General features: G+C 40.0%; 1 protein-coding gene across 4 annotated transcripts in view; it reads right to left on the bottom strand.

Annotated features, from left to right (window-relative positions):
- Positions 1–12,158, bottom strand: part of rsrc1 (arginine/serine-rich coiled-coil 1) — a 157,448-nt gene that overhangs the window by 129,087 nt on the left and 16,203 nt on the right. The window contains exons 1-3 of one of the 4 annotated variants that reach the window (XM_007549373.2): positions 9,584–9,672; positions 8,987–9,210; positions 4,809–4,931 (exon numbers count right to left, since the gene is read on the bottom strand). The exons of 2 other annotated variants lie outside the window; for them this stretch is intronic. In XM_007549373.2, the coding sequence (XP_007549435.1) occupies positions 4,809–4,931; positions 8,987–9,156 (293 nt within the window). In that variant the 5' untranslated portion in view covers positions 9,157–9,210; positions 9,584–9,672. Of the gene's footprint in view, positions 1–4,808; positions 4,932–8,986; positions 9,211–9,583; positions 9,673–12,158 lie in introns of those variants that run through there. One more of the 4 variants, XM_007549374.2, reaches the window with a different exon arrangement.

The following is a 12,158-nucleotide window of genomic DNA, read 5'->3' as shown; positions in this document are numbered from 1 at the left end:
TGGAGTGTTTAGTTTGCCGTCTCCCCAAAGGGAAACGCCGATAATTAGAGGTTTCACTCTCCTCTGACTGAAGAGAGGTACTCCAGTGTTAGCGGGGCCAAACCCTGACTCCAGCACTCTGACCTGCTAACTCAACACAGCCCTGAAATATTAATGAAGCAAATTGGTGTTGTCAGCTCCCATGAAGTAGATGCTAACCTATGAGCACGTGTGTGAATACCCAACAAAGGACGATGCGCTCGGCTTCTCCCCGACTGGTCAAGCGGTGGGTCTGTTGCGCCAGAGATTCCTACTCTCTTAGCGCCATTAGGGCTGTGGTGAAAAAGCAACCGAAGAGATTGACTGACTGAGCCACACACGTTCGGCCCCTGCTGCGGTTGCCGTTAACAGGCGAGAACTACGGCGCTCCGGCGTGCTCACCTAAAGACGAGCCTGTGATCCGGCTGTGATGAGAGGCCGTGTCGTCTTTGTTGCACCGATCAGATCACTGTACGAGGCAGCTGCCACGATCCACACTGCTCTCCCCCAGCGGACTTTTCACTGACACCCCCGTATGAGCATGCATTCATGGAAATCTGCACATACGTGCATAGGCTCAATCACCCTTCCACAAGCAGGCCCGTTACACACACACACACACACACACTGCCTGATATGCCTGCTCACATCAAAGAGAATAAACATTAATGGCAAATAGGTAATCTGTTCCTCTTGTCTGTTTTACATTTCAGGGCAAGATTGACTGCCTCTGGGGGACCCGGCGCTTCTCTGATTGAGGGCAGGAATAAAAGGAGGAAGGGAGAGAAGAGAGGCAGGTAGCTCCAATAAATAGTAAACGCATGATGGAGCATTATTCTTATTTCATGGATCTTTCTATTTTTTATTGATAGGCGAGGGATCCAAAAGAGGGTAATAAGAATCCTCACTTCAACCCGCGCCGGCCGGCCGCGGTTCTAATCTTTCCTCCTGGTATATTCTGTTGTGGACGTGATTATTCCCATTTCTTTTGAATAATATCCCTCTCGAGTCCATCTCCTGCTCCCTACGCCACTTGCTTTCCCAACTGAACCGGCACTTTTTCCCCATTCTCCCCTAACTTTTCATCTCCTCTCGTCTCTCCCCTCTCATGTCACCGTCTCCCAGACGCTCCTTCGCATTCTGAAGGTGGAGCAGGTTCTGGTGCGCGGCCAGGTGCGGGGTGGCAGGCGGCGCCTTATATCTTGTCTAAGTATCAATCACAAGGTCCTGTCCACTCAATCCTCCTCTGATCCATCAGAGAGCCGCTCACACAGTCTCATCCGCACATGCACGCACAAACACACAGAGCCCTGACAAATGGTGGTCACGGCACCGAAGCATTGTGCAACATCTATTAAACTTATAGGGTGTTGGACAGGCAGTGTCCAACGTAGATGTACAGGCTTGAAAATTGCAAAATGTCTCCTTATAAAATAACCCTGTTAAGTACTGAAAGGCTGGATAAAGATTAAACAATTAAGAAAATCTGCGTACTAAGGAGTAGACAGCTAATATGTAAACTGATCAGATTACTGCAGATTAGTAAAAATATCACTAGGTTGACACACAAAATGTTATGACAAGAATGTGCCAGTTAACAAATCCCAGGTATAGCAACAACAACAACAAAAACTAAATAGTGATTATAATGCAATGACTGTTTAAAGGAAAGAAAGACTACTAAGAAAGACACTTAAATTTGCCGCCATTCCACTTTCCTACAATTTAAGACATTTAAATGAGATTCTAGAAAAACTGTTGGAGTGGATCCAGTTTAAGAATTAGTTTAGACAAAATGACAATCTTGTGTTTTCCAAATAACCAATCCATGCAAAAAGACAGAACTTTATTTTGAGGAAGTAATCCTTTATAAGCTTTGACTTAATTAGCAATCAACTTTTTCGGAGAATTGATTCTGATACTTAACAATTACCACGGCGATTGATAAGTTAATCGTTTAAAGTGGTCAAATTGTGCATGAAAGCATCTTGCCAATCACAACAAAAATCTGACATATTGCTGTTTAAGCTATTTATTTTAAATACAAAGTGCCATGAATAACAATATTCCTTATGAGCGTCAACAGTAAGTTCGGCTTACTACACTAGCAGGAACAAGTTGTGTTAATTTTTGGCTGGTGTCGTCTGTGTCAGGAACCAGGGATTGTTAGCTGATCATCAAACCGCTTGCAGTGTTGTTAGTTAGAACATGCTAGCTTAGAACGTGGTCGCGTTAGCTCTGGTCAGCATGGCATAAGAGCGACTCATTAGAACTGCTACTTTTTATTGAATCAATAGTTAGCATACCAGCCTCCTGCATTCAACCCTACATGGCTGAAGGTCCACCTGCTTTCTGATTAATTTAGATAATTATTACTTGACCAGTTGGGAGATCTCAAATTGAACTTTAATCATTAGACATTCAGTTTCCATTAAGTTTGGAAAAACAATTAAACGAGATGATGCCAAAAGCACACTAATAAGGTAAAATTGCAAATTTGGCACCTTTGTCTCGACACACACCGACTACACAGAATGAGGTAAATCACAGGTGACACGTGTAATTAATGTTTCGCCAAAACGTTCTTCATTTCTTTACGTTTTACATTTAGGCGAAACACATTTTTAGATACATCAACAGGTACGGCGAAACAAGAAACAGTGTGACAGCAGACAAAAACAGACAAAAACCACAAACGTTTTAAACCTACAAACTGGAGACGCCATCACTCATCCGCATGAATTGATAATTAATGCTCTCGTTTTGCACATCCCTAACTCCGCCTCACACACTCCCCCCACCACCAATCCCCAAAACACACTCCCTCACTAACGTCGCCCAGTCCACCTGCTCCTCGCTCACCATTAAGCCGATTACACAACGGAGCCCTCCTAATCACAGCACAGCGTTTTGCAAACAGCGACGTTCACCGTCGTCCTAAATCTCCCCAAATCCCTTCCACCTTTCATCCCGCGACACGCCAGTGATGCCACTTTGCACCGACGTTTTAATCGGAGGCAGTTCCGCCGAGTGACGGACTCACCGCCGCAGAGAGTTGGGAGACACAGACGCTTGAAACAAAACCACTCGTCCGAATCCCCTCAGCGGTTGCAGTTAGTCGCTTATTCTGTGGCTGGAGAGTGGAAGTGTGGTGTCTTTTCATGACACCATCATCCACACGTGTCAAAGCGTCTCTGTTGCATAATCCATTCATCCCAAAATCTCTGTAATGAAGATATTAAATCAGTTTTTCTCTTTGTGATTAAAATGATCTCTGCACTCCCCCGCAGCCATACACAAGTAAACAAAGGGCCTCGCTCGCGCATATATTATAACAACCTTTCCCTCAATTGCGCATCTGTGCATGTTTTTGTGTGTTTCAGAGTGGTCGGTGTGTGTGAGGGATTTAAAAAAAAACAAAAAAAAAACAGAACAGTTTACTGGTTCATTAGCAACAGATTAGTGATGCTAATGACATGGATCACCACACACAGAGACGTTCTCTTTATGTGTCTGAAAGGGATACGAGACTCGCTATTAATTATTACTTTATTTTACCGGGAAAGACCCATTGATTTTTGAGATCTCCTTTACCGGTGTGACCTGAACAAAAACAGCACTAAAAGACATCGAACATAGAATTTCTGCAAAAAATAAAAATAAAAAATTGAAACCTAAGAAGAAAAATGTCCAAAGAATTAATTAAACAACGTAATCAATCAAAAGCAAGTTTTTTTCCAACTCAGTGTGAGTCCTTGGCAGCATCAATAGGAAAAGATTTCGCCAACATATATAGTAAGATCCTACACTTTTCTGGATAATGAGTCAGAAGTAAGGGTGAATGGATTGCAGTTTTCTGGCCGAGCACCGATGACCGATCTTTAAAAAGCCTGACCTGCAGATTCAGATTCTGGCAGATGCCATATATTTTTGTCTGAAATATTGTTAAATATAGCAAGAAAGTTGCTGAGCTGGAAACAGCGGCGGGTGACTATTGATAACTGCGAACGTGCAGACATGACCCGGTCTGTCAGTCAAACCTCTCTCACGGCAGAGTAAAAGAGGACAGCGGTTGATTTTTAGATCCTTGACAAGTTAGATAAAATCAATCAATAAGATCAGCTTCACATCAAAGTATCGGCTTATCACTGATCTCCCATAATTAAAGAAATCGGGGCCGACTTATCAGCTAGCTGATTTATCGGCTAGCTGATTTATCGGTGCGTGCCTACTCAGAAGACCAATGAATAATTTCATCTTCGCCCTGACAATGTAGATCATCCAACAGCAGACAGCCGTGGCCCTGTGTTTATGTGTGCGTGTGACATGTGTGAGCAGGTGTGTACACATTAGTTTAGCATAAATAACTGTGTCCGTTAGGGAACAAAAGTAGTGAAATACTAGAATAATAATGATCACCATTTGCATTTGTATGCTTCCTAATGTTGTAATTGCAGTAATGTCTATGAGCAGAGGTGTATTATAGTGTAATAATATTAGCATATATGCTGCTGTTTCTCTTGTGTGTTTGCATCATCCACACTTGCCCACCTGCACACACACACACAGCCAGGGCAACAGAGACTGCATGCACACACAACTACGTCCTGCTGACACGTGAGGATCCATTTGCTCATATCTGAAAACTTTGAAAATAAATATAAAATGATGTGTTTTTGTTACGGTCATGTTTCAAAAGGGAAACACCCCCCCAAAAAAAAGCCTTTGGCGCCATTTCTCATCTTCCTGGCTTCAAAGGTTTAAAGCTAAAACACAGTCAAATGTCCTACCTTCTGTCCCGGCTGCGGGATCTGTGTGAGCGGTGGCTTCTTCCTTTGTCTCTGTCTGCACTTCGGCTCCTTCTCCTGCGAGACAAACTCTGGGAGGAACTGCTGCTGGAACGCCGTCTTCTCCTGAAGCGGACACACGACAACCCGATTCAGTTTCATTCTACTTACTGCTTCCTGTTGAACTACAACAACTCTGCAGAGGAGTCTCGTTGCAATCCACAAGTTGTGGGCTTAATTCCAGTTATTTCCACATTTTGGTCTGGCCTTAGGGAAGGCACATTCGTGAACGCAGTTGGGAAAATGTTGTTTTAGTGTAAAGTGCTTTGCGTGGTCAGAATAACTAGAAAGATGCTGTTAATATTACACGGTTTTACATTTTTTTAACAGATAAAAACCTGAAAAGTGAGCCGTGCGTTTGTATCGAGCCTCCTTTACTCTGATATCCCCAAATTGAGCCCGGTGCGCGCAAGTGTGGGAATGCTGGAGAGATCCACAGTTTAGATGGGAGGATCTGTCAGCAGGACAATTATTATGCCTACACTCCAAAAAGTTAGGCTTTGAAATAAGAGTGGCAAGAACAAAGCCTTTGCTGAAAGAGAACAAACAGAAGCTCAAATCAAAGTTTGCCACAAGCCATGCAGGCGATACATGAACCTGAAAAATGGTGCTCATGTTCGATGACCCCAACACTGAACATTTTCACCCTACACGCAAAAACAACATGTTTTGGAGAACAACTGCTGCACGTCACCCAGAACACACCATGCCCATGGAGATATTATGTTGCTGTTCTTCAGCAGGGATAGAGAAGTTGGTCAAAGATGAGAAGTTAAATGGAGCTAAATACACGCGAGTCCATGAAGAACATTTAAGAGATTTTTTATTATTTTTACTTCTACCAAATGTTTCGACCTAAAAAGACAACTCTGCGCGTTTTGTTTTATTCACCAGTTTCCTGCAGCTCATGTGAAACTCTCCCCCTTCCCTGAAAAACACAGGCAGCATTCCTTTTCAGCAGCTAATTCCAGAAGTAAGCAGCTCTGATAGCAACTTTGCATTAGTAAACACTCTCATCCATGGCCCAAGGCTGCAAAACCGCGCTGGCTGCACTACAGTTCCTCCACAGGGGCCCTTTGGTGCTCTTTAATGCAGCTACAGCAGCGTGTGTAGTGCCTGTTTTCCCAAACACCGCTAACACCATGTTTCTATTGATATCGTGAAGTAGGAGGCATTGACGAGGGTGAATGTAAATGCAGAAACCTCCGTCCTGTACTCCACAAACAGTTTGTGCAATACTCATTATCTGAAGTCTCTCCTTTTGGTTCACTAAAGCAAAAAAAATAAAATAAAAAATAACCAAACCTTCCAAAGCACATCTAAAAAAAAAAAAAAACACTTAACTCCTGTGGGATCTCAGCAAGATAGAGAAGAGGAGGAGAGGCTAGCAATACAAATAACACAGAGGCTGAACTATCAAACCAAATTTGTACCACTTAGAGCAGCGCAGCAAAGATCTATTAGTATTCTAAAGGCTTGATCCCGAGAGCGAAGCCTTATGAAATCACTTCCACAGCTGCTCCGCAAAAACCACTTTGCACATCCCACAGAAGAAACGCATGCACGGGTGAGCAGAGGTTTCCTTGGAAGGTGGCGTTTGCTCACACATTTTCACCAGCGCCTGTGCAGACGTGATGTCACCGAAAACAATAGCTTGCACAAATTTCAGGGGAAAATGGGTTTTGTTTTTTTTTTTAAATCATAGAAAACTCTTAGACGGCAGCCGATTTGTTCGGTAGCTCGGAGCAAATCAGCTGCCGTCTCTCTTATTCATTCGCAAACACTTTTCACCGTCTTGTCCCTTATTCACACACACATACGCAGTAACGGTTACAATCACTCTCCTTACATATACATGCTAATTATGTGGTCATGATGTCACCCACCCAGAACATAAGCCTTCTTCTGTTTTACCACAAGTGAGGTCACTTGTTCGTGGTTTGTGTGTGTGTGTGTGTGTGTACTCTTTTAAAGTCTATTTAAAGGAACTTGTTTCGACAGACGCACAGAAACAAATTCAAGGTCTGGGTTAATTGATCAAAATGCGCAGCTAATAGATGAGGGACTGTGGTCCCATGGTTTACACTGTCCACCCAGACCCACTCTGTGCAGGCACGCAAGTACTTTCCATCAGCGGTAATGGACCTTGACCAGGTCTCATAAATAATTACCATCAACTGGCCTTGTCTGAACAACCAAGGCAGTCGCGTGTGGGTCAGAGGAATGGATGGAGGGATTGACGGATGGATGGATTTGTTAGTGGGCAGACAGATGAGAGAAACTATATAAGACACAAATACTAACTCCACAATTGTTTGAAGAAAAAGATCAATCACACCCATGCATTATTTCAAGCTGTTAATAAATAATTATTGTAGCAAAATGAATACAAACACAAATTTGCAATCCAAAAATTTTTTGTTTGGTTTTTTTAAGCTTTATTTTACCAGAATTTTAAAAAAAAATTCATTGCGATTTGAAAACCTGTTTTCCAAGGGAGTCTTGAACAAGAGGCAGCAACAAAAACAACACAAAAAGTCAAGTTTCACATGACTGTTCATTCATGAAATAAGGAGTTTTATACAAACATCAGTTAGAGAGAGTATTTTTAAGCAGAAAGTATAATACAGAGTACTTCAGTAAAGGTACTGGATAATCACTGAGTTATTTTTCAAAATAAAAGCTTGACATCGGCGCGAGAAAGCGGGAAAACCTCTTAATACCTGTGCTTGATTTGTGAATAATATAATTTCCTTGTTTGTAGCAAATTGTTAGGCAACAAGAGTAATGTTGAACCCATCTAAAGACTATAGCAGGTGAATTTATAGCACTGAGAGTCATGCTTAGCACCTCGTTCTTCATGACATGATAGGGTGAATTGAGACGATGAAGACTTAAGTTGCTTAAAGTGATGCATACTTATGAGACAGGATGGTGGCATTCATGAAAATAAGAATGAAACCACATACAGTTCAGAAACTTGAGCAGAACTGAAGACAGAACTAATTGCTTAACTTTGTAGTTCTGCAGACCACCACTGTTAATAATAGGACACGACAAAATAGATACTCGTGACAAAAATTTATGAAATGTATTAAGAATCGAGAGCTAAAAACAGAACATACAAGTCTAGAAATTAGGCTTATTCCAACAAAATTTAAATTGACTGACTTTATTTACGTTATGCGTCTTTATGATTATCTACATTTTTGCTACATAAATGTAAGAGGTTGGATTTTTTTTATATTGATGAATGTAATAATGAGGAACAACATCAAATAACATAAAGTACATTTCGGAATTTGGCTGATCCTGACTTGTTGATCATTAGATGTGGCTGATCAAGGAAACACCAGTTATATGTGAGTTTGTCTTATGTTCAAAGTGAAGTGGTCCCCAATAGTCAAACCTGTGTATGGTTTGGATATTTATTAATTTGAAACTGAACTGGGATATCTTAAAAATAAGGTGTATGCAGGATTATGTCGGTGTGGACTAGAAGATCATAAATCGATCTATTGGCAACAATCCATACTTGAGGTAATATTTTCATTGTATGGCTATATTTGATTAATTACATTTCTTCATTAATTTACTTCAAAGATAAGAGACTATGCAACTTTATGTCAAGCTGAGTAAATATGTGTCATTACAGTTGTCTCAGCATTATGGGTGAATTTAGTTGAAAATAATAGAACTGTATGCTATTCTATATGAACAGAGGGTAATGGCCAAAACAAATTTATTTCTAGCTTCTGGAAAGGCAAACATCTTTAGCCAGTTATCACGGGAAACCAGCTTTTAAGCTTCAAACCATTTTACAATATTTGGATGAATGAATGAATGAATGAATGGATGGATGGATGGATGGATGGATGGATGGATGGATGGATGGATGGATGGATGGATGTGCCTCTGCAACAGAGACTGATAAAACCCAAAACTTAGAGAGGTTAGTATGATTGGTTTTATTTTTTTAATCGAGGTCCATGAGCAGAATCAACACCAAAGCAACCGCCTGTATAAGAATCCTAAAGTATCTTCCTTAAGACCACTGCTGTGTGGCACAGTCTCCATCCCTGCCTCCTCTGGGGGTAAAAAAAACATCAGTGCTATCTCACCTTCTGTCTTTGGAGCGAGAACGGCTCCTACGAGTGGATCTCCTGCTGCGGCTACTCCTCACCCGGCTCCCAGAAGAGGAGGAAGACGAGGAGGACGAAGAACGGCGACGCTGTTTTCTTTTCCTCCGGCTCCGACTGTCATCCTCGCTGTCAGAGGAGCGCCGACCCATGCTGGCTACCGGTCAGCTGGGATAACAACGGCGTTGAGATGCGGTGAAAAAATACTACATTAAACATGGAAGATCAGCTGTCAAACACAATGTTTACATTGACTCGGCTCATTTAGAGCTCATTTAACATTGTCACTCAATAACGACCGCATTCAGAAAGGAGGTCTGTGTGTCAAATATATCATTGATTAAGCAGCAACGACTCTGTAGTGCCATAATGCAATAAAACCTGTGTGATTCATAGGTCTCATTGATATCTATTGAGGCTACGAGCAGGCTAACTGTGCTAACCAAACTAGCTAAAAATACATAACTTCAAAACACAGCGTTTTAAGAAGAGTATTTAACCTTCGTGTCGGTTTATTTGCGTGTCATTTCAGTAGCTCAGCTGTACATTAAGGTTCATTGAAGTAAAACAGATAGAAACCTGATAGTGAACGTCTCGCTCCTCTCTTTTACACCATTGAATTCCCCACGACTGGAGCGACGCACTGCTTACTAGGCTCTACTCATCAAGCACGGAAACATCGATCAAATTCAGGAATTAAGAGTTGAACACAAAACAATCGATTGAAGCGTTTTATGTATTTTAATGTTCATTGTTTGGTTTATATAAATATATAATGTTGTTGTTGTTTTGTTTTTTGTTTTTTTTACTCCAGCAGCAGTAGTTTTTTGTTTAATTTTTTTTAAAAGGTGATTTTGAAAAATATATTTTTAAATTAAATCCATCTTACATGTGTGTTGTCAAAATGCTTCAATGTCTTTGTTGTGGCTCTTTTTCAAAGCAAATGTTTGCTACTGACTATCTAACTGTTTCAAATTATCCCCAGTCTTCTCCTTCTTTAAAAAAGAAAAAGAAAAATATAAAATAATCCAGGAAATTTCTGGGAAAGCCAATCATTTTTTACAACTGGACACAGTTGTAAATAAATTGTCTTTATACTTTGTTCAGAGTATTGTAGTATGTAAAAACAAATAAATAAAATCTGCCAGTATATGTTTAAAAAAGCATAAAGTCAGAAATCACTATAAAACTAATTTACATATAAAATGTTAAATGATGATTTGTTAAATGATGATTTGCACAACAAATCCTCATTTTTTTGTATCACTGTATTCCCAGAGCAGAAAACCAATTTTACTTATGTGTCAAATGGAGTTCTCTCTGGGGGCCCTTGTTACTTTGGAGTACAGAGTTATTAGTTTCCATATGCCTTGAACTGGCTCTACAAATTGGATTGCATGCAACTTGATTGTAGGTGAGCTTTATGTTGTGTTTTTCCATTTTTCTTCAAAATTTTAATTTGATATATCTGTTTGTAAATAAACAGAATAATTTAACTCAGCTGAAAGTCAAAATTAAGCAGCAACAGTTTTTAAGGGGTAAGAGGGTTGTGCAATTTTTTTCTAAAACACAAAAAAGTAAACGCAAAGACAAGTTTCAACAAAAAAGCTAATAGACTACTCCAGAAACAGCAAAAAAACAAAAAACAAAACAAAAAAAACCCCACTAGACTACTTCTAAAACGCATACTCTTCTAGCCTAATTCTGATATATGTACAAACAGATGCTTCTAAAATGTGTGGAAAAGCAAGCTCGCATTTAAATAATAATACAACTGCTAGTTCATTTTTAAAATGTGTAAAATCTGAAGCCCAGAAACGCCAAACTTTCTGGACCAACTTCACTGACTCTCAAGATTCATGGGGAGGGTCAAAAATCTGATAATAAGATTCCAGTGATATCTGAAATGCTAAGAAACAAATGTATTAGTAGACTAATACATTTTGGCTTGCATTTCAAAACACTAATCTGATAAAGCTCACAAATCGAAATGTGCTGGATTGCTAATAACGATGTTTCTTAGCACTTAAAGTGTTGCTGGAGTCTTCATCTTATAAAATCAGCACCTTTACACAAACACTTGTAAAAACCTGCTAGCTATAAAAATTGTGTAAAAATTGCGGAATAAATACTAGTCTACTGAGCAGCCAAAAAAAAAACATTTTTTTTGACCATACTGACTTACATATAATTTTAAATAATTTTGTTTGTGCAGAAACAAATGCCTTTGTAATCATGATCAGTGAGACAACGTCCCTGCTCTTGGGGGCCACCTGCTGGTTTGGAGGCCAATAGCAGCTGCTTAGTTTACTGGTCTATTTGGCTGCACTGTTTGTATGTAACGTGATAGCAGGTAGCCTTTAACTTGAAATAGCTCTGTATAAGTAAACTGAATAGTTTAGTTATCCTGACTAAACTAGTCAGTCATATAAAAACGCGTAAAAAGGAATTCATTTATTTATTTGGTTAGTTTTGTTTGTTTTACCATTTGTGCAGATTTTTCATCTGCAGTTTCAGACTGAAAACATTTCAAAGAAATATATGTATGAACTAGCGCTCCGAGCTTCTAGCATTGTCTTTTTGATCTGGCTCCACTCTACCAATATCTTAAGAAATGCATATTTATCTGAAAAATGTCAGCGAGCGTTTACGCGAGCTCATCCGCTCAGATAATAACAACACACAGTCTAAACTCCAAGGTCAGACAGAGCGCACGGGCAATTTGCAGTAAAGTAGAATAATTAATTGCTCGGATGAAGTTTTAAAACACACACCGGAGCTGAAGGTGAAACGACTAATATTGTATACCGACTGATGGATCAACAGCGTGCACGGGCTGTAAATAGCTGATGAGAAACAAAGTAATCGGAGTGCGCACTGCAAATAGATAAAATAATCTGTTTAACGCTATCTGAATGCGTCCATGCTTTCAGATGCGGCGGGATTAATAGTAATTAATGACTAAGGTCCGAGTAGAAGTGCCGTTAATAATTAATTAGGGGACTTGTTCGGGCTCTCCGTGTAGAAATGGGGCTTTTTATAGATTATCAATAAACATGCTTAATTTTGCATCATACTCAACCCAACGCTTTTCAAAATCCAGCTGTACCCCATTTCCTCTATTAAATATATGTATGAACTATATATATATATA

The sequence above is a fragment of the Poecilia formosa genome, unplaced genomic scaffold (assembly GCF_000485575.1).
Source record: "Poecilia formosa unplaced genomic scaffold, Poecilia_formosa-5.1.2 Scaffold31, whole genome shotgun sequence".
Lineage (NCBI taxonomy): Eukaryota > Metazoa > Chordata > Actinopteri > Cyprinodontiformes > Poeciliidae > Poecilia > Poecilia formosa.
Note: the sequence above shows the minus strand (reverse complement) of the source record. Positions and strands in the feature narration are given on the sequence as shown.